A 21,851-nucleotide genomic window follows, 5' to 3' on the forward strand; every position below is an offset into this window, starting at 1 on the left:
TGATCCCATCATCAACACTTTATCAGATAAATTAACATCGTTAAGACTGCGCCATATACTTATGATCCCAACATCAACTCTTGATCAGATAAATTAACATCGTTAAGACTGCGCCATATACTTATGATCCCAACATTAACTTTTGACCAGATAAAATAACATCGGTGAAAGACTGCGCCATATTTGCAGCTGTGATCAAATTTTCGTGCAAAACGAACATCCATTGTGTGCGACTGAAGGAAAAGTTCTCAGAATGCATCGAACTTTTCATGTGTTGCTTGCTGTATTGGCCAGTCTGGCCGCAATATCTGCGGATACTCACACGGTTTTTGAAGGTGAGTCATATCTAGTCTTGAGTTCGCTGATGTTACTAGCTGTGTAAACTTAAGTGCTTTATTTTGCCTCCTTTAATTGCTAATCTTGATCAATATTGTATGAATTATCAAGAAATTCCGTGTAGATTTTAGTGGATGACCTATATTGTAAAATTAGTAATTCTTTTGTAAAAATACAATTTTGATTTGTTCGTTGTGTGATAATGAAATATTTTCCATTACGACCTTTCAAAAACTCAAAATTGTAACTTTTTTTAACTTGTGCTGAGACAGCGTCCTCTCCTCTCCAAGTGGACTTCGACGCAGCGTACTTATGGACCAGGTGAGTGGATCCTATGAACGTTTTGTATCATTTTAAGAGCTATGTTACGCCCTGACATTACAGCACTGTTTACATCGTCCTTGATTCTTTCTCATTCTTGAGAGTTTTTGCACGTTGCTGAGGGTATTCCCATCCATCATAAGGGACAACGGAAATAAGTGTTCTGAAATTAGTCTTAACAAGGATCAGGTGGCAGCGCGATGCAGTAAATTGCTAAATTTTCCTGGTAAGGCGCCCGTAGACAGCGGTTAAAAATTGACACTGCTTTGTCGTTAATTTAACTTATTTACAAAAGCATGTTGCGGTCATACTGACCGCATTCGTACACTTTCAACATCAGCCACAACATATGTTTAATGTTTGATGACATTAGATTGGGGAATTGTACGAGAACGTCAACCAGTGACAGAAATGTGATCATCGTTACGATGACAATATATCGTCATTTTCAACTGCGAAAATGAAAATATTACGAAGAAAATATACCGTCATTTCAAACTGCCAAAATGAAAATATCGTTAGCTAAGACTGAATTATACGATGTCAAAATTCCTGAGGTTAGGGAGAGGATGGACGCTTGAAATAGGTTTATTGTTGGCAGGTACAGATCGGGTGGTGATCTGATGATAGCAACGAATTTAAGTGACAAAGTTAGCACCGAATACCGACTATTTCTTTACTTTATGGGTTTTAGTAATCTGGACTGTAACAGGTCAAAAATTACAATGCATAAACACATTAAAATATAATAACATTGGTTGTTGCTGCTGGTAAGAGAAAATAAGAATGGCATGGAGTACGAGAAAATCAACAGTTAGGAAATGAAACGTCTGTAGTTCGCTGCAGCGGTTACAACATTTATTTCACATGCAGAGGATATATGGAGGGAAAGCAGCACGAGAGAATCAAGTATAGCACGTCTGTTTGTAACAGTAGGAAATGAAACAACTGTGGTTTGCAGCGGTTACATTTATTTCACATGCAGAGGATATATGGAGGGAAAGCAGCACGAGAGAATCAAGTATAACACGTCTGTTTATAACAGTAGAAAATGAAACAACTGTGGTTTGCAGCAGCGGTTACAAGATTTATTTCACATGCAGAGGATATATGGAGGGAAAGCAGTACGAGAGAATCAAGTATAACACGTCTGTTCATAATTAACAGTAGGAAATAAAACAACTGGGGTTTGCAGCAGCGGTTATTAACATTTAACATAACATTTATTTCACATGCAGAGGATATATGGAGGGAACGCAGTACGAGAGAATCAAGTATAACACGTCTGTTCATAACAGTAGGAAATAAAACAACTGGGGTTTGCAGCAGCGGTTACAACATTTATTTCACATGCAGAGGATATATGGAGGGGACGCAGTACGAGCTCATCGGGGCGAACAACGCGTCAGTGTCGCAGAGCCACTTCCTGGCGTCGGCCGACACGTACCTCATCGTGCACGGCTTCTTATCCCACGCCATCGTGCCCTGGGTGTTGACCCTTAAAGATAGTTAGTGTGATCGTATCTCGTATTCGGAAAATGAAACATGGATTGCTGAGGTTAAATTTATATGGTATTTGCGATTATATCTCCTAATAATATCTCTTAGCACCTATGCGACTCGTTGTAACGCATTTTTAATGTTTCCCCTCATCGTTATTAACGCTTAACCCTATAAAATTTCCCTTCCCCCCCCCCCTCACTGAAGCTTGACATGTGCTCATTTCAGAAATACTGGCGCGCGGAAACAGCAACGTCATCGCCGTGCAGTGGGCGTCTGGGGACAACTTCACCGAGCTTGCCTACAATGAGACGTCCGGTGAGTTACAAAGCGGGCCCAAGTTGCCCTCAATATTAACTACTGGCTTTGCTTTGTTGACGTCCCGTAAGTTAGGCCTATGACTCAAAATGACCGCAATATTAACTATTGACCTAACGTAACAAACATGTTTAATTACAGATACGGTTCCCGGCATTGGCGCGGCGGTGTCGCGGCTGCTGACGACGTTGCAGGCCGTGCGCGGTCTCGACTACACGCGCCTACACGCCATCGGCCTCAACTTGGGCGCTCACATCGCCGGCTTCGCAGCCAAGAACAGCCCCTACCCTTTCGGGCGCATCACAGGTCATTGCCTTACCATCTTATTTGTCTTCGTATTGCTTCGTTTGTATACATTGTCGTTTCCTGCGTCCATTTTCTCGCTGCTTTTACCCCTGGTTGTCACGCCTTGAACTTCGCGTCATGTGGGAACGCAGCCATCCACATCGGCTCAGACCACAGCTGTAAGGGGGATACCGGACGCTGTGTAGGGGCACTTGGCTGTATGGGCACAGGTCGCTATGTGTGTTCGTAAAGGCCCGTTCACACTAGGGGCAATACACGGGCGTCAGGCGCCTCACCGCCCCTCTTTGAGGTGTCTACATGCTCTTCTTGTGGGCAACGAGGCGATTGACGAGCCAGCGATTCAGTTGCCCCGCCTCATGCAGCACAAGCGCTGCACGCAGTGGTACTCGGTCAGTAGACGGCTGTCTGTGGTCTAATGAGGTTGTATGTATACGCTGGTCCTTCACTATGTCAACCAAAGCCACACTTGTTTGGACTCACTCTCTAGGAGAGAGGCTAATTGTTCATTGTATAAACCATGAATGCCTGTAGAGTTCAGTCAAAAGGAGTAAAAAAGTTGAAATGCAAAAGTACAAGCTCTGGTGAAAATAGTCGAAGTCCTAAATAACTTATGTGTACAAGTCACTATTGACGAGGTTCGCAAGAAAATTCATACGTTGCGTTCGCAATTCCAGCGTGAAATGAATTTCATTGCATATGAATTCCATCTCAATCCCATCATTCTGCTTCTGGATGAGTGGCCTTATTTTCTTTGGCAGACTGTCAAACAAGTCCGCTGACAGTCCAGTATAATTTTGAAAGTCTGATGCATTCGCAACTGATAATTCTTCGAAAATGTAATTGTGTGAGCCCCTCTCTACTTTTCACCCAAATACGGCGACGCCTACATCTTTTCTAAACAGCAGCACACCCGAGAACAATGGCCCAGACCTCAAATTCGGATACATCTATCCTCACGGACGTCTAACTGGCAACTAATCTTCGAAGCGCGCGGTCCCGAGCCGAACTCCCGCGTACAAAAATAAGTGTGAACGGTTGTGGGCGGTGAGGCTCCGCAGCAAGCGCCTCACCGCCCATATCGTTGCCCCTAGTGTAAACGGGCCTTAAGAGTTGCAGTGTGTAGGCACTTGACAGTAAAGGCACAGGTTGCAATGTGAAGAGTTTTCGGAAGATGACGATCGCAACAGAGAGCCAAATGAGATTGACCCAATCTGCACGTGTTGTTTATTTGTGCTACGTAGTTCTAGAGGTCAAGTAATTTGTGAACGGCCGAGTATTTACACCGTATCTGGTATGATACTTGTGGGTGTCTCTCATGAATTGTATGGGGTGCGTGAATGGTAGAATTGGTCAATGTGATATAGATGTGTGGAGTATTGACTATTCGCCCATGTGTTAGCCGGTGGAGGTGATGGAATTAGCCGAACCATTTAAGAGGCTGAGTTGCGTTCATACAAGTAGTTTGGTCCCCTGGCATTCGTTGAGGTGGATGACTCAAGTTATTTGGATACAGGCATTACCGGCTTGGATTTGTGCTCTCTTGCGTTGCTCTCATTGCAGGATTTGCTTTGTCAATACGCAGTTTAGGAGATTGAGTAGGATATTATATGGATCCAGGGTTATAAATACTGGCATAGCATAGGTATATGCATAATTTGCGTATAAGTGTGAGAATTGCCTTGTTTTGTTTTAATTTTGTTACCGTATAAGCTTTTGGAGAGTTGTTTAGTCTAAGAGTGCGATGTCGCGTTCTGCAATGCGTTGGCGTGTTTGAAAAAACTCCTAAAATGTTATGTGGGTTCCTGTGACGTTCAAGTGACCTTATGACCTTATGATGAATTCAGGACTTTACAATCCATGGTCACGCTGAAGCTCCACCTTCGTCGTCCTCCGTCTCCAAGCCATCGATAGGTAGGTCACCCCGCCCTCGGGTCCCAGATGTATCGTTGAACGTGTTCTATCTATTTGCCCTCCTTTGAGCCTGCTGATGCAAGATGCTGTTGGTTGTCACTTGCTGAGTTAGTTTCCCATAACTGGACAATCCAGGATCTTCTAAAACTTATCCAGTTGCCTCTTGAAAGTCACAAGGGTAAACTCTCTTTCTCTCAGCACCTTTGTTAAGGCGTTAAACAACGCGAACAGCCTTGGTCCTAACACGGTCAGTGATCCCTCACGAAGAGTCTGTACTCTGACCGCGGCCCGGTTATTGAGTGAAAGAGTCCTGCATGTGAAAACACCTTTCTCTACCAAGCTTGTATTCTAAATTTATTACATAAAATTTTGATAGAGCTCAGCACTTGCAGTGATGTTTTTTTCCATTCACGGTAAATCGTTGTTGACCATTTCTCTTATTGTATCGTGGTCATTATTTTATTCTGGAAAATAATGTTGCCATGGCTTTTACTCCCTGTCTGAATTAAATTCTTATTTGAAAGATATTTTGTCTCTCCAGGCCTGGATCCTGCCAGCAAAAGATATTTGCACACTTCGTCTAAAGAGCGCCTCGACAAAAGCGATGCTCTCTATGTCGACATCATGCACACCAACAGCTGCAACAACTGGAACAAGTGGTATGTGAGTATCATGCCTTATTTTGGTCGCCGTATTGCACACCAACAGCTGGAACAACTGGAACAAGTGGTATGTGAGTATCATGCCTTATTTTGGTCGCCGCACAGCACACCAACAACTGGAACAGGTGGTATGTGAGTATCATGCCTTAATTTGGTCGCAGCACTGCACACCATCAGCTGCAACTACAGACATAAATGGCAGTTGTAGTGGCGTCAATTACAACTTCCATAACTAACCACTACTATTTACCATCCGTTCCTTTCTATCCCGTTCCTATTAACATGGAATGAATTTTATTCATACTCTGAGTCTACCTCAAAAGCAGTAGGATTATTGGCTTCCATCTGAGATCAGGTCGCTGTTTGAACTATTATGTGTTAGGATCACTTGTTTGCTTGAATCGCAAATTGACCAGGAATTTAAAAGAAAAGAAAATAGCCAAAAAGTTGATCAATTATAAGGGAAAACTTTTCGGAGAGTTCGAAACCTAGAACTCAGGTAACCTGAAATCCACGTTCAAACAATTCAGCGCGAGTTCAAACAACGAGCGCGAATCTCTTGAACAAGCTGTGTTGCCGGTCCGGCTGGGAGGTCTGGGTATCCGTATGTCAAAGGACATCGCGCTCCCTGCGTTCATATCGTCACTCCACTCCGTCCGTGGCCTAGTTGATGCTGTTTTACATAATGTACGACTGGCCGGGGACGACAGTTTGCGGATGGTGTCCGGCGAACGTAGAGAGACTCTATGGTTGGAGCAAAGGTTGGGTTTGGCCGTGCAGAGAGGCAATGCAGCTAGCATCCTAACAGCAGTCAGAGAAAAGTTTGACGTGGGCCCGCTCCTCGCTCGCGTCACAGCTCAGTGACCCTCGGAGTCGGTGTAGGCCACCATCAGAGGCGTTAAGGTCGGGGCCCTGATCATTGACATGAAACCATACCCTGTTTTTAATTAATGAAACCAATTCCTTTTTTTGTTGGAATGGTGAGTGTGGGAGGCCTTTAAAAAAAAACAAAATACACAATTCACGTAAACTTGACATAAGAAGAGAATAAATCAAATATAAATGAGATAACATGAGAAGAAGGTACTATCTATTTACAATTTGTGGAAGATAGAAACTGCAAGCATTCAAACCGGGCTTCCATTGAAAAATACACAATGTTTCTAAATTCCCAGGTCTGAAACACCGGTTGTGAAGGCTAAAACCCTAAAATAATCACTATTGGACACCGGGACGTTGCACTGCTCGGCATGAATACGTACAGCTGAATGAGGGGGATGCGCAAGTATGTTCCCTGTTCTGTAACTCCTGCCTCTAGGCTCTGCAAGCCTAGTATAAAAATTGCGTGATGTCATACCGACATACGCAGATGAGTACTGCGCCCAACTATATTGATAAACTAGGAATGATCGCATAAGAACAGAGAATGGATCCTTTTAGCTGAAAAACCAGCTAATTTTAAAATTGTTTACTAGCATTACATGAAGCTTACATTCGGGAGGTTTTTAGAGAATATATCTTTCAGTTCCTTTGCCATAGTCTCAGATGCGGGGCCAAAGAAAGGGAAAAAACAATAAAAACCATTCCTATCGTCACGTTCGGGAACAACCTCAGCATATTGCTTAGACAAGAATTTCTTAATTTTAGTATACACCAATTGTGATGAAAACCCATTTAGTGAAAAGATACTGCCCAATTGTTCAAATTGAGTGTGCATAGCATGGAAAGTAGAGCAAATTCGGAAGCCGCGGTTTTATAACGTTTGAATCCCATTTAATTTGAAACGAAAGGAAAAAAAGCTAAAAAAATCTGGTCCTTAAGCCAGTAAACGTCTATTTTCGGTAAACAGATGTCTGGAAACGGCATAAGATTTTATGACCTTGCAATAAAGAAAAAATAAACTATTGTTCGATTCAAGTTCCCTAGTAAATTTGATGGGTTTTTGTTGGAGATTAAGATGAAAAAAAAAATTCCCGCATGAGAGAGATGTTTGAAAATTGAAAATGTATCATCTGCATATCGGTTATAGAAAATTGGCTTGAAATCAATAGGACAGTTGGCCAGCCATGTAGCCTCGTGAAAACACATTAATATATTGGCAAAGATAGGACCGAGAGGTAGACACATGCCGAAACCGTCAATTTATCTATAAAACGTGCCAGCAAATACAAAAACGGAGTTCAAAACTGTTAATTAAAGTAGAGGTTTTAAAAAGTTGCGGTTCAAACCTATGACAAGTTCATTGACACCTTAGAACCAATAATGGAGACAAAAATATTCTTCAATTATCGCAATCTTCAAAAGAAATCCATTAAATTTACTAGGGAGCTTGAATCCAACAATAATTTATCTATTCTTGATCGCAAAGTCATAAAATCTGATTGCCGTTTCCAGACATCTGTTTACAGAAAATTTACGTTTACTGGCTTAAGCACCAGCATTTTTAGCTTTTGTCCCTTTCGTTTCGAATTGAATGAGATTCAAACATTATTAAGCCGCGGCTTCCGAATTTGCTCTACTTTCCATCTATGCTAACTGAATTTTAACATTTGCGCAGTATCTTTTCACTAAATGGGTTTCCATCACAATGGGTGTATACTCAAATAAGGAAATTCTTTTCTAAACAAAATGCTGAGGTTGTTCCCGAGCGTGACGATGGGAATGGTGTTAATTGTTCTTTTCCTTACTTTGGTCCCGCATCTGAGACTATACCAAAGGAATTGAAAGATCTATGCTCTAAATACATCCCGAATGTAAATCTTCATGTATCACTAGTGAACAATTTTAAAATTAGCTCGTTTTTCAGATAAAAGGATCCACTCCCGGTTTTTATGCGAACATCCCTAGATTATCAATATAGTTGTGCGCAATACGCATCTGCGTATACCGGCATGACATCACGCAATTTTTATACTAGGCTTGCAGAGCATAGAGGCAGGAGTTACAGAACAGGGAACATACTTGCGCATCCCCCTCATTCAGCTGTACGTATTCATGCCGAACAGTGCAACGTCTCGGTGTCCAGAAGCGAAGTTCTAGCCTCCAAAACCGGTGTTTCTGACCTACGAATTTTAGAATCATTGTATAATTTTAAATGGAAGCCCAGTTTGAATGACATTCACAGTCTCTATTCTCTACACATTGTAAATAGATAGTACCTTGTGCTCATGTTATCTCATTTATATACGTTTTATTTTCGATTTCGGTTCTAATATGCTCAAGTTTAGGTGAATTGTTTGCATATTAATTTTAGTTTACTAATTATTTATACCTGTGATCTAAGTTTTTAACTGACAATGGAGCTGGACTCCGAAACGTTTTCTCTAATAAGAAATGGTGAACTTTTTGGTTATTTTATTTGCTATTAAATACCTGGTTGAACTATTATGTGTGGACTTGGTCGTCGACCAGTTATTTATTAACACCTGTTATGCTGGGCATTCATTTTATTCTCATTTGTTTTGCTAGGACTGCTTTGGTATTTACATGAGCATCGGCCACACGGACTTCTGGCCTAACGGGGGCTTCTTCCAGCCGGTGTGCAGTAAGACGGAGAGCCACCACGCTGGAGACGGTGGGCCGCTCTTTATATTTCTTCATAGTTCTGTCTTATTGTTTCAATACGTCAATTCTATTCATTAATCTCTTTTTAGGTATGTTTTGATGAGAATGGAGTGTTTCGTCAAATGGCGCACGAAGGCCATTTTAGGGCTAAATTAAAGCTTGTACGTGAGATCTGAACCTAAGAAAGTCGTTTTGAATAAACTCTCTGAATATGTGAACGCGGTGGTTGAAATGGAAGGATGAGATGCAGAGATTTAACTCAGTGCATCATTCAGATGTCATCACTGCGTTCATTCATTTAAACACGTCTTCCCAACCACTCTTGCCCCCCACCCGCCACAGGCTCGCTGAGGTGCGACCACACGATCGTGACGGAATATTTCATCGAAAGTTTTGATTACGACATCACGAGCACAAAGTTCTTGGCGCGCCCAGCCAAGAACTACCACGCCTACTGCTTCGACCCCGTCATCCACTGCGGCCCCCTGCCTCAGTACATGGGCATCCTCGCCGACAGCGGGTGAGTACTGACACACTTGGTGCACTGCCTGCTTATTTGAGGTACTAGTCTGCCACCCTCTGCTCACCCTGCATCCTCGCTCTGCTCAATTTGCAGTTGTGTTCAGCAAATAAAGTTCTCAGTGTTCACGTTACCGCTGAATTTGTGCAAGCTATTTAGATTAATTTATATTTTCTTTGTGTATGTATCGACTAGAAAAATTAGTTTGAATTCCCAGTTTGTTCGATATGGTTAGTTAGATCAAGCAATATATATTAAACCTTCAAAATTTTTCTATTCGCAGTGAAATTTTTACGCTCTGATCCATCGGTAGGAATTGATTACTGTGTTCCCCATATGTTAATGTTCTTTTAATGGCCTATTAATTTTTGACGCGCTCTTTATCGGTGCACATTTGCTAGCAATTGTTTATGCCTAGTAATCATTTTCACTGCTGGAACCCTAACAAAATTCGAGTACCGTCTAGTCATCTGCCAAGAGTCGTTACACTTGACTTGAATTTATTTTGGGTTTGCCTGGCCTCTTCTGAAACTCCTTTCTGAATTTATAATCGCCTGAGAGTATGAAAAGAGATGGCCGAGCCTAGTCATACCGAGCTTGCAAGCTTTCCAGAGGTTGCTCTGCTAACCCTAAGCAAGGCGGTCATAGAGCGGCTGATTTACGGGCTCCCCGAGTCCTGGGCGACATCTGTTGCGAGGTCAGTCCTGCGTCCAAATTTTGTTAGAGGATGAACTTTTTTCCGAACGTGAACCTCAAAGATGATCTTAGGCTGGTTCACCGAGTTATGTTTAATGTCCTGCATGTTGTCATCGTTATCTTTTTGATGTTAGCTGTATTTGCGTTGTATTAGCATGTTTACGAAGCCTGAGCGAAACAATTCTCGAGATATCACGCTAGAGTAAACATTGTATTGTTGAACACGAAGTTGACGGAAACTGCGTACGTTTACGGTTTTAATTGTAATTTTAGACCAGCATCATTGCGCTGTTCCTTAATGACTTGAATCCAATGCCATACGTTGCTATACCTCCTGTTTTTACTTGGTTAGTAGTAAGATTGGTCGTTATCATCTTTGATATTTTATAATTTAGATCATCACGACCTATTGGGCTGCCGTTTGGTATTATTAACGTGCGAGCCAGCGCTCGTTGGTCCGATTGTTCTGATTAATTATTGTTGGCCGATGGCGCGCATACACCTGACCAGCAATTCTCGGACCATGACTGCCATGATGTTGCCTGCTGCTGTGACTATGAGTCTCTACCATGATGTCACTTGTCGCTATTGCTAGAGCGTCTCTGCTGCCCCTAGTCTCTACCACCATTTCGTCTGCGGCCAATGCTAGGACGTCTCTGCCGCGTCTCGGGCACAATATCGCCTGCCGCTATTACTAGGACGTCTCTGCCTCTCCGAGTCTCTGTCACGATGCCGCCTGCCGCCGTTGCTAGGACGTCTCTGCCGCCCCGAGTCTTTTTCACTATGTCGCCTACCGCCGTTGCTAGGGCGTCTCTGCCGCCCCGAGTCTCGGACATGATGTCGCCTGCCGCCGTTACTAGGACGTCTCTGCCGCCCCGTTCTCGGACATGATGTCGCCTACCGCCGTTACTAGGACGTCTCTGCCGCCCCGAGTCTCGGACATGATGTCGCCTACCACCGTTGCTAGGACGTCTCTGCCGTTCCGAGTTTCTAAGTTCTAGCGTGGGCAGCGCACCGACGGTTCCTGCCTCCGTGCTCTCATGCCGAACCGCTTCCAGGAATCGAAGTGACTTGTCAGCTTGAAACTTTTATGTGACGCTTCATATTTCTTCATGTGAAGATCTCTCGCTTGTTCATCCTTTTGATTTTCGCTTGCTTATATTATGTTTCTCTACTTCCTGCTTCGAATCAGCCTGTTTTTTTTAAAGTTTTTTCCCTGACTGCATGAAATTGTTTTGCTCTTTATTGTCGGCGATGTTATATTTATGTTCAACTTATGTGGTGAACGCATATATTTATAAAGAACTTGTCTCGCGCTCCTCAGCAGCTGGACATAGAAATTTTCAAGGGTCTGACAGTATAAATATATGCAGACAATATCTGTATTTGTGCAAGCTGCACTTGCACTGCGCTCTCCATGTACATATGCGTGTGTCCACGAGTGCAGACCTGCTCATTATTGAGTGCCTTCCGAGCGAGTCAAGGAATCGAAATAAGTCAAGTAAACTCCTCAACTTTCTGTAGTCATGCATGGAAAGCGCCGGGAAAAACGACCCAGCATCTACTGAAAAAAGTCTTTAAGAATGTCTGAAGTCAAAAGCGCATTTTGTATTTTTTTTTGTATCAGAATTGGAAGCTCGTATATATTGCCACATTAAACGACGAATTCGTGAGCAAATTTGAAATTAGAAGTTTTTTCCCAGATTTGTGCTCAAGTAATTTCGCGGATTAGGTTTTAGAGTTAATTTCAAGCTCATTATTTTGTTCGTGAGGCACGCGGATAGTTCAACCGATCATTCTGTGGGTGCAGCGAGTAGCGGTATCGTGATCGTGCTATACCATGTCTAAATAACTACAATCGAAGGGATATTTAAAGCTACTTTTTATGTTAAAAACTAAAATGACTCAAGATACTGAACGTGTGGTGCCTGTTCCGCTCACGAGCTGCATTTTCTTAACGTTATGAATATAAAAATAAAACTAACTGACTTAAATGCTAGAATTTTTTGTGATAGGATGCTGCGGCAGTTGAACAAATGTGTCTATAATTGTTGCAAGCAAAGAAAAGTATTTCCATGATGTTTTTACCCAGCTCCTCCGGGGACTATTACCTGAACACGACTTCGGTGGCTCCATACGCCATTGAGGACAAGTCTTGCCCCAGCCGAGAACGCCACGCTGAGGTCGCCGCGGCTGCCATCGTGGCCATCATCATCACCGTGCTCATCTTGGTCGTGGCCATATCTGCCTTCGTCTGCATTAAAGTCAAGGGGATCTTCAAGAGGAAGGCTGAGGGCGCAGACATGACCGACCCCCTGCTCGGGGACGCGCCCCAGGACCGCGTCGTGGATGGTCAGGAAGAAGGCCGAAGCTCCTCCATTCTGGGCGGCGTCGCTCGCAGCTTCGCCGGCATCGTAAGCAGGCCCGTCGACGTCTGAAGGAAGCGCCCTGGACACTCTGGTATTTGGTCGGAGGTATCCGTGAATAAGATTGTCTTGCCTTTTTTCAGTAATAAATTCACTCGAGAATATTGTACTATGAAGTCCGTCGTGGCATTTATGTGACCTTTTAAAAGCTCAGTGTTACCTTGTGATCTAACTTGGCTGGCCGTGTCTTGTGACTATAGAACTTGGCTGGCCGTGACTTGTGACTGTCAAACTTGACTGGCCGTGTCTTGTGACTGTAGAACTGGGCTGGCCGTGACTTGTGACTGTCGAACTTGTCTGACCGTGACTTGTGACTGTAGAACATGGTTTACCGTGGCTTGAAATTTTCGGACTTTGTCGTACCAATAATACCCTCTTCAAAAGTTGAGGATTTTTTGTTCACTTGTTTTTTTCATTTTAGTGTAATAACCTGCTGATTCGTGAAGTGGACGGTAATTATTAATTCCAAGCACCATCATGAATTATATTATTTAACGTCGCATGGCTGATGTAGTACAGCATTTGTTGGGTGTTGTAACCATCTAATGAAGAGCACTGATGCTCACAACATGTATGCACATTTTTCTGATCAGAAGGATTATTTGATGTGCCATTATACTCCAATTATTGTTAGTATGTCGCCGCTCAGTAAAAATCCTGCAAACTGGCGTATTCAGACAAGTGCTAGCCTTAGTCTCATAAGAAGCCTGGAGAGTTCCAGCTCACAGCGTAACAAATGTTCTCAAAATGTCACACAATTCTCACATCTTGTACTCCGCGTGATTGAGATGCAGTTAATTAAGTTGGTATTAGCATTGTACTCGAGGCAAGTGAAACCTTAAGAATTGTTCTTAACTTCGATGTCCTTGTCTCCCCGTCATTAAAGAAACTGTCTTACGCGCGGTGCTTCGACCCCCACTGCTGAGCTGGTACTGGACGGCGCGTATTGTAGAAAATTAACATGCCTCCCGAACAATGTGGTTAAAGATTATTAATATAATGATTGAATTGTCTGCAGAGTCCGTTTCTTTGGTTCCTGAATATATGTTACTTAATTGTAATGTCGCTGCTATTTCTTGTCAGCTTCTACGTGCTGGTCATTAAAGACTTTGATGAATGCGGGTGATGACCTTTGACCTTGCGGGTGATGAATTTGATTTTGCTTAATTAATGATGATTGATGAGACCTTTAATGCTGTTGGTGATGTTGATGTGAGGACTTGTGGTGCAAGACACCTGCGTGGCTAGTGTGCTTGTGGGCCTCTAACTAGTTTTTTATTTGATTTGCTGGTAATTAGACAATTGAGAAGACCATGTATGACTGTCAACGAATTGGTATGTCGCCATATGAGCGTGTATGTTTCTGTAGGTCTGTTCTATATCAAAGGATTTGTAGGATTTATCTTAATTGGCATTCCATTTATTCGTACAAAATTACTCTAAGTTAAATTGAATATTTTTCTGTGACCGTATTGAGCTCTGTGGTAGTTTTAATTTGTTATATATAAGCATAATCAACATTGTTCTATTATGAAAGGAATTTATGTGGCTATTTTCTAATTCCTCATATTGAGTTACGCTTTGTATTATCTTTGATATATCTGCACCGCTTCTTGAAAACTTCAAACTGATTTTTGTTTATGATGCACGCTTCGTACACTCGTACCTGTATTGCATTTGAACGTTATTTGCTTCTATCATATCGATATTCATTATACTGACCGCTCATGTCTCCGACGCACATCGTTGCTACGGCCTTCTTGCCGGTGTCGGAGTTTTCCGTTCAAGATAATTAGTTAAATTATTATAAAGCTGTCATGGAATTTGTGATGATCAAGTTAGTGTTGGGATATCTCGCGATATATTAGGATAATTCGGAGCTTGAATTGTTACTTTACTGTTCTTAATTGTTCTATTGATTCCTCTTGGAAGGTTATCTATAAATAAGTTGAGATATTATATATTATATGAAGGAGCTCGCCTGAAGACGATTATAGTGCTGTTTTGGGCGTCGCTTGCCATCAATAATTATTATTTAATTGCAGGTGTTTAATAGGCTACTCTTAAATACCGGCCTTATGACGTTATGGTGATAGTCGAGTGGAATTACTTCATTAGTTTTGTATAAATAGTTCATCCTCTCGCCAATGTTATACGTCGATTGGTAAAAGTTCATTTATATGCGTAGGTATATAATACCCTGGCTTATGATGCATGTTTATGCTGCGGAAAGAGTACATTAAAGGTCCTGCTTCTTCGGCACGTATTGTTTTCCTACCAAAAATATTCGTTACGAGAGATTGGGTGCCGCCTGAGTGCCCTGAGCCTCTAAATAAACACATGAATCTTTAGGTTTGCGATTCATCAGGATTTAGAACTCATCGCACAGGTTTTGTTCCAATGGATTTTTCTAAGTTTGAAAGAACCTTTTGCGTAGATCTTAGTCTTCTGTCTGTCGCTTCACCTGCCATTAGAGGGTTTAGAGTATCTTCTTATCATTTAGTCCCAGGAACACTTCATGTCAACTCTAATGACGCAAATTCTTGGTGTTTTATTGAGCATTTCTCATAGATAAGGGGATCGCCAATATTCTCTTTCAAGATTATTTAGACAAAACATCACCTGGAAAACTTTCGAGCCGTTGCACTGACCTGGTCCAGCCACATCACAATATTGGCATAGGAACTCCATAATTACTAGGAAAGTTTATTGTAGAGATAAGAGAGATGAGAGAAATGAGGCGGTAATCCGTTGCATCGTGAGGCCATTCGATTATTAATGAGTCGTCAATCTGTTGCATCGTGAGGCCATTTGGTTCTTCTTGAGGCGTCAATCCGTTGCATCGTGAGGCCATTCGGAAACATACCTCATCTCGATACGACTCTGATCGCCTTGCCTCTCGTGCCAGTTTATAGACAGAAGTTCTCACTGACTGACCGGTTTAACGGATCATAAACTAGACAGAAGTTCTCACTGACTGACTGGTTTAACGGATCATAAACTAGACGGAAGTTCCCACGGACTGACTGGTTTAATGGATCATAAACTAGACAGAAGTTCTCACTGACTGACTGGTTTAACGGATCATAAACGAAACTGCGCGACCCAGTATAACTAATACTGGGGATCATTGAGCCTTGCAGGGTTATTCACCCTACCTAATACTCCTACAAGTCTTCACTCTATCTCTATTTTCCTACTAGTAAGCTAAAAATGATCGAACTCAGAATACTAAGGGGCAAGTAGTAACGTTACACGGGCGTCGTGGAGGCGGGCGCATCATAAACCTTGAATTTGAAACCGCTTCTATTCCGACAATATGGTCGTACCTGCTTTACTTCATCATTGTGGTATTGTTGCAGTATTGCACTATCTAATGCTAGTCGAGTTACTGTAAATTGGTATAACTGATCAGAAGATATAAGCAAATGCAGCCACTGCAAGAATTATAGCAACAAAACAAACTCCCAGTCAGTGACTACTTATACGTACCTTTCTCCAATTGAACCTTCAAGTACTTCTACTTATTCAATCGACTTTTTATGTTGAAATTAAGACAAAAGATAACCAAACATCATGGGAATAATAATTCTGCGAGATCTGGTAATTATTCTGCGCTACCAGAGAGTGGATTGGGTGTTGCCCGAGCATAGTTTGCGTGAGCTGTTAGCTAACAATTAAGATTCTTCCTGGACTCGTCCCGAACAAAATTGGCAAACCATGTTCTGGAACAGTTTCGGCTGCTTCGCCACTGGCGGTGAAACTTACGAATCTTCTAAGGCATTCAGTATTTGTTGTGCGTTCAGTGCAAGTGGCATATACAGTGGGGGAAATAAATATTCGTACACTTGAAAAATCGTATTTTAATGTATGTAAGTACACAAACTTAACAGGAAAAGTGATTTAAATTTATGAGGCATTAATCCGTTGCATCGTGAGGCCATTTGGTTCTTAATGAGGCATTAATCCGTTGCATCGTGAGGCCATTTGGTTCTTAATGAGGCGTTAATCCGTTGATTAACGCCTCATTATTATTAACGTTGATTAACGCCTCATTATTGTTAACGTTGATTAACGCCTCATTATTAACGTTGATATTTGATGTGCGTTCAGTGCAAGCGGCATATATGGAGAGAACTATAACCAAATCCACACCATGCGGGCACGCGCCAGTCATGGTCCAGTCTGATATTCTTTAGTAGTGCATTTCCTATTCCTGACATGGCAGCTGCCTTGCACGGCTGGTGTGAATGCTTCTATATAAATGCATTAAAAAAGAATATATGACTGTACCGTGTCTGACACATGCTAAGCAATATGATGTGAACCATGCTGATTTGACGGATATTCTTCGTTAAAATTTTAAGATTACACTTTAGTGATTTGCTTGCTAAAAAATTACACCTGCCGCTGAAAATTGCGTTTAGAGTTCACTGAAATTCAAAGTTTCAGCACAAATTTTTCGATAATCCTGGTGTAAAACTTAGGACTTGTCGAATGTTTGAGAACAATTTCTCAAGAAACAATTAGAGGCGGCTCCAAACTTGTGCAAACGTTCAAATGCAATTAAAGAGTCTGCAAAGATGTGTGTGCGTTCGACAACAATGCTTGACAAGAGTAACTGGCGTAAAGAGAAGCTTCCACTTTTAGTACGACTCGGGTTTCGAGTTCAGCTCATAAATTGATGAGATAAACTCGAGACGTGTCATGAAACTTTTTGAAAGTTGCACGTATAGTCGATCTCGTCATAAAATGACGAGGGTCAGGGTGGCCTAGTGGTTTGGAGTGCCAATGCTGCGGGTTCGATCCAAGCTCTGTGCGCCAATTTCTGGTGAGAATCGACGAGGAGGCCGGACGGTTAAGCAAAGAATTGGAGCAGTGAGTTGCGTGTTCGAGACCCGCAGCGAGCTGTGAATGTTCTGCGATGTTAGGGATCGGCGGTAGGCCCACGGCCTAATAAACGCTGCAACTACTATATACATATTAATGCATGATTTCGTTAAAGCAGCACCAGGTAGGAATAGAGAAAAATCTCATTTATAATAGTTATTGTCATTACAAGAAGCGCCAGATCGCGGGTTGAAGTAAATAACGGAGAGTGGTTTCGTTCACGCGCAGCGCCATACCAGGCGACTACTTCCTCACGACGCGCAACGAGGCGCCCTTCGCTCTCGAGGACTGGCGGTGCCCCACGGCCTCCAGGATCCGTCTGCTGCAGACGAGCCACGTGTTTGCTTGGACGATATTTGTGGCGCTCGCTGCGGGCGTCGTGCTCCCGATGATTGTCTTGGGTGTCATGTACACCTTTTCTAAAAAAGCTATTGATGGCATCAAGAAAAATATGTACCTTCGCTTCGACCAAGAAAGAGATTATACTGACCACTTGAACGGTGTCGACCGTCTTGGACCTCCAACTTTACGCGTCGATATGCGTAGTCCATTAACTCGCTTTTTGGAAGACCGGCCTGATACGCCCTACTCCATTCCTGAGAGCACCGACGAGTACGAATCGGCTTCTGACATGAGCTCTGCAAGAACCACATCTGAGAACCGTGGGAGGTCAGCCCAAGTTGGTCCATCCAAAACCATGACACCTCTCGAACGCAGGGTGAAAAATAGGGATGAGCGTCTCGAGAATCAGAATGATCGCGTTCTAGAGTTGGATCTTCTTGGTAGCGAGAGCGTTGTTTCCGACGGTTCTGCTTTGTTCTGCGGGGCAAAGCTTGTTCTCAACGATAGAGCTTCTGTGGCTGACTCTGATGACCTCTGGCGCGAACTGGAACAGCGGTGATGGGTTTAAATGAGATAAATTAATTATTTAAGTCAAAATTAAATATTGCATTCTCAACCAAATTTTAGGGTTGTAGGTCCTGTAAAACCCTCGTCCCTTTACTTTTAATTTTGATGATTTGTTAAATAATTAATTTAATTAAATAATTAATTAATTAAAGTTTTATTTCAAAGGTGTATCGGTTATCACTCCCTTGAGGAAGTGCCGCCTCCAAGCAAAGCAGATTCGGGCCACTTGCCTGGGTAGTAAAGTCCATCCCTAGCCTTGTATTTCGAGCAACCATATTAGTTTCATGGCCATTTTTTATAAAATACAATTATTCGCTGAATGTATGTAACAGGTTGATCGTTCTAAAATGATGCCTTTTTGATAATTAAATATTTGTATATTGAGTAATAATTGCACCTTAAATGCAGGAGTCGCGATACTCTCACTGAGCCTGACGCTTGGCTCTTTAACTTAATTTTGATGCGCTCTTGTACTAATACATTAGTTTGTCAAATATTATTTTGTTAATAATGTTCATGTAACTTTCCGACGTACGAATCGGCAAAACTAAAATAAATAAGGAAAAATAAACTTTCTTCAGTTCAAGACTGCGCCTCTGCTGAGGTCGTCGAGCAGAGATCAGGATTCGACGGTGATAATCGTGTTTTCGCTCGTCTATAGTCTCTGATTTAATAGTTTTTGAAATCAGTAAAGTTAGGCCATTCAAAATCCGTTATATTAGTAAAATATATTTTGTCTGAAAAAAATGTTAATTTTTTAATGTGAATTTAAAATTAAGATCATCGGCGCTGTGAAATCGTTTACAATGGAAATGAATGTTTCAATTCTGGTGCAGGATACGAAGCCACAGGAGCCTGTAGTGACTCGAATTTATATCTCGCAATAATGTTCCCCTTGAATGTCACAATTAATTTTATTAAACTTCCAAACTCGTGATTATCGACCTCTGTAACAATATCTTACCTAATTATCTTGATCTCGATTGCTTATTTTGGATTTCATCAATTTCATCATTAAACCATTATAAAAATATCCAGTCAGTTAATCATCAATTTTTGAGCACGAATAACACTCGTGTAATTCCTGAATGATGAAAAAATTTAGTAAATATTAACATATTATTATATTTAAATCGTACCAGCAAATATTGTGAATTTTGTTAAGAACGCCAGTGGAGAACCATTTGCCAATCGCGTATTAGTCATTTTTCTGAACGAAGTCGTGGGGTGTGAATATCTGCTAAGGGGGTAAGACGCTAAGTTCTTCACTACAATTAAATTCTTTTAATGCAATAAACATTTCAGTGTAACTGTCATAATTGAATCATTTGTATTTTTTGTATTCTTTGATATTGTTATTCCATTGCGTTCATGCCATGTCGATTCTCACGACCATCACTGATACAGGTGTTGATCGGCGGATTCTTTCTTCAGCCCGACTTTCTTCAATAAATAGCGGAAACTTAAGATTCTTCACTCCACCCTACGTGATATACCATTGCATCAATCGATTAAGGAAGAGGGACGGAAAATCTTATTCATTTCCAACCACCGTTAGAAAACATAACCCTCCTCCAAAAGCCTCATGGTCCAGGCGGGTAGGTCAGGGAGGTCTCCCTTATTTGGTGGGCAGATTTATAAAATGTTGGTATTGAATCCTGATATCCTGAGGATACAGCCGGAAGCTTATTTTGTTAATATTCTACTTTGTTTCAAACAATATATTTTTGGAGTTGAGGAGACGTTACTCCTCCATCTTGAGTGCATCGTGTACCCGACCCCTCGTCTTCAGCGTGCATGGGCACAATAAGGCGGTGTTTTTCGTGGCTCATTACGAAGCAGGTGAATTGCATGATAATCGAGATGGCGACTCAAGTTTTCCCTCCTGATGTAGATTTATTTCTTTTGTGGCGGATGATATATCATGTGTTTATGTTTTTGTGCGAGTGTTTGAATCTCACATGAGTGAAATACTAGTTGTACAGATTTCAAAAAACGTACTATATTTCCAAAATACTAGTTGTGCAGATTTCCAAAAAAGTCGAATGAACATAAAGATTTCTGCATAGATTTGCCAAATCAGACTTTTGCATATGATTTAAATTATTGTAACTATAAAAAATGAATTCTGAATAATGATTTTATGTAATGATTTAACAAATAATAACGATTTAACAAAGTAAAGGGTTCTTCCATCGATTGTGTTGACAATTCTCGTTGAATTGAATGCATTATTTTCTATACCGCGCTTGCGGATGAGCCTGCGTGCATGTGGCTGGTGGTACAGGCGCAGGCGGTCCGAGAATGAGAAGACGGCCATTAGAATGAACCGTGTTCGCGTTCAATGTTAAGGATTTTGTTTGGAGAACTGCTTCCATTGCCTTGGTCGACCTGTGAACGGAGGTTGTCTAAATTAATATAATGTGAGATGATACTACTACACAACAGTTGATTGTCTGAGCAGTTGCGATCAAAGCTTTTCTTGAAGGTTATAGGCTGCAGCGAATTGTTGAAAACAATTATATTGCTTGGTGATAGCCTACTTCAATTCGGGTTTTTAATTGTACCGTAAACTCTTCTATAAATCTACTAAATTTGAACGAAATTATTCAAAGAAAAAATATTGAAAGCGTACTTTTGCAACTTTTAAATAATTCTCTATTCTGTTTCTTCCTCCATGTTTCTTTTTTCGTTAACTTATTTAAGCCAGTAAATTTTCATCCACTAAAATGAATTTACTGAGTCACAAAATTATTTTTAACATTTGCCACTTAATTTAATTTAATTTAAAATTCGACTTTATGTTTAATTAATTTAGTTTCGATTTGATGTTTTTGCTTATTATTTTTTTACTATAATAGTGTTCCTTTCGATGACCATTCACAGACCGTAAGGATTGCAATGATCAGAATGCACGAACTTGGTTGTTCCTTCAAGCTATTGTATCTATGTCAATGTCAATAGTTTTAAAGAACTTGATGTGATTTTGTAAGTAAATGAAGGATAGTTGACTTGCATCAATTCGTCTCCTTATTGCCATGGCAATCTCGCATCGAGACGTTATATAGTGCGGTCTTACAACAGTTCTTCAGTCAACTGTACGTAACAAAAGCATTTCTGTCACCTCACATCACACTCTTTGGTTTGTGTACATTTCTCCCTCGATTTAATTATGATTTTTCTTCCATTTCTGCACCTAAATGATTTAATTTTACCGCCTTCTTCAGAGTTTTGATTTGTGCACCAATTTATTTGTCATCATTATAAGTAGTGCAAGGATTTTTTAATTGTATATCACGTCTAACCATCGTTTCTATTTTATGCAATAACGTTGTTCATTGCCAGTAAACGTGTTGCAATAAATTTTCTAGATGGCACCCACGTTACGTGAAAGGAACCGTCGGTAAAGTTATTAATTTAGTACTCAGCATTAGTCGTCATCCCTCAGGGCAGCGTAACCTTCTGAAGTTACCTGAAGGGGCTGACGACCCC

At 41.4% G+C, this 21,851-nt stretch overlaps 2 protein-coding genes across 3 annotated transcripts in view; both read left to right on the forward strand.

The window, feature by feature from the left end:
• Positions 1–21,851, forward strand: part of LOC108671139 (phospholipase A1 member A) — a 55,427-nt gene that overhangs the window by 16,613 nt on the left and 16,963 nt on the right. The gene's annotated exons all lie outside the window — the stretch shown is intronic.
• On the forward strand, positions 225–18,497 carry LOC108671140 (phospholipase A1 member A-like). 2 transcript variants are annotated; one of them, XM_047885226.1, is made up of 9 exons: positions 225–335; positions 609–657; positions 2,014–2,165; positions 2,386–2,475; positions 2,617–2,781; positions 5,234–5,355; positions 8,823–8,928; positions 9,261–9,438; positions 17,679–18,497. In XM_047885226.1, exons 1-9 carry the CDS (start codon positions 254–256, stop codon positions 18,349–18,351), a joined length of 1,617 nt encoding a protein of 538 aa, XP_047741182.1. In that variant the 5' UTR covers positions 225–253; the 3' UTR covers positions 18,352–18,497. The 2 variants fall into 2 exon arrangements, with proteins under 2 accessions (XP_047741182.1, XP_018014109.1); XM_018158620.2 differs by lacking the exon at positions 17,679–18,497 and adding an exon at positions 12,227–14,817.

The sequence above is a fragment of the Hyalella azteca genome, unplaced genomic scaffold (assembly GCF_000764305.2).
Source record: "Hyalella azteca isolate HAZT.00-mixed unplaced genomic scaffold, Hazt_2.0.2 contig17328, whole genome shotgun sequence".
In the NCBI taxonomy this organism is placed as follows: domain Eukaryota; kingdom Metazoa; phylum Arthropoda; class Malacostraca; order Amphipoda; family Hyalellidae; genus Hyalella; species Hyalella azteca.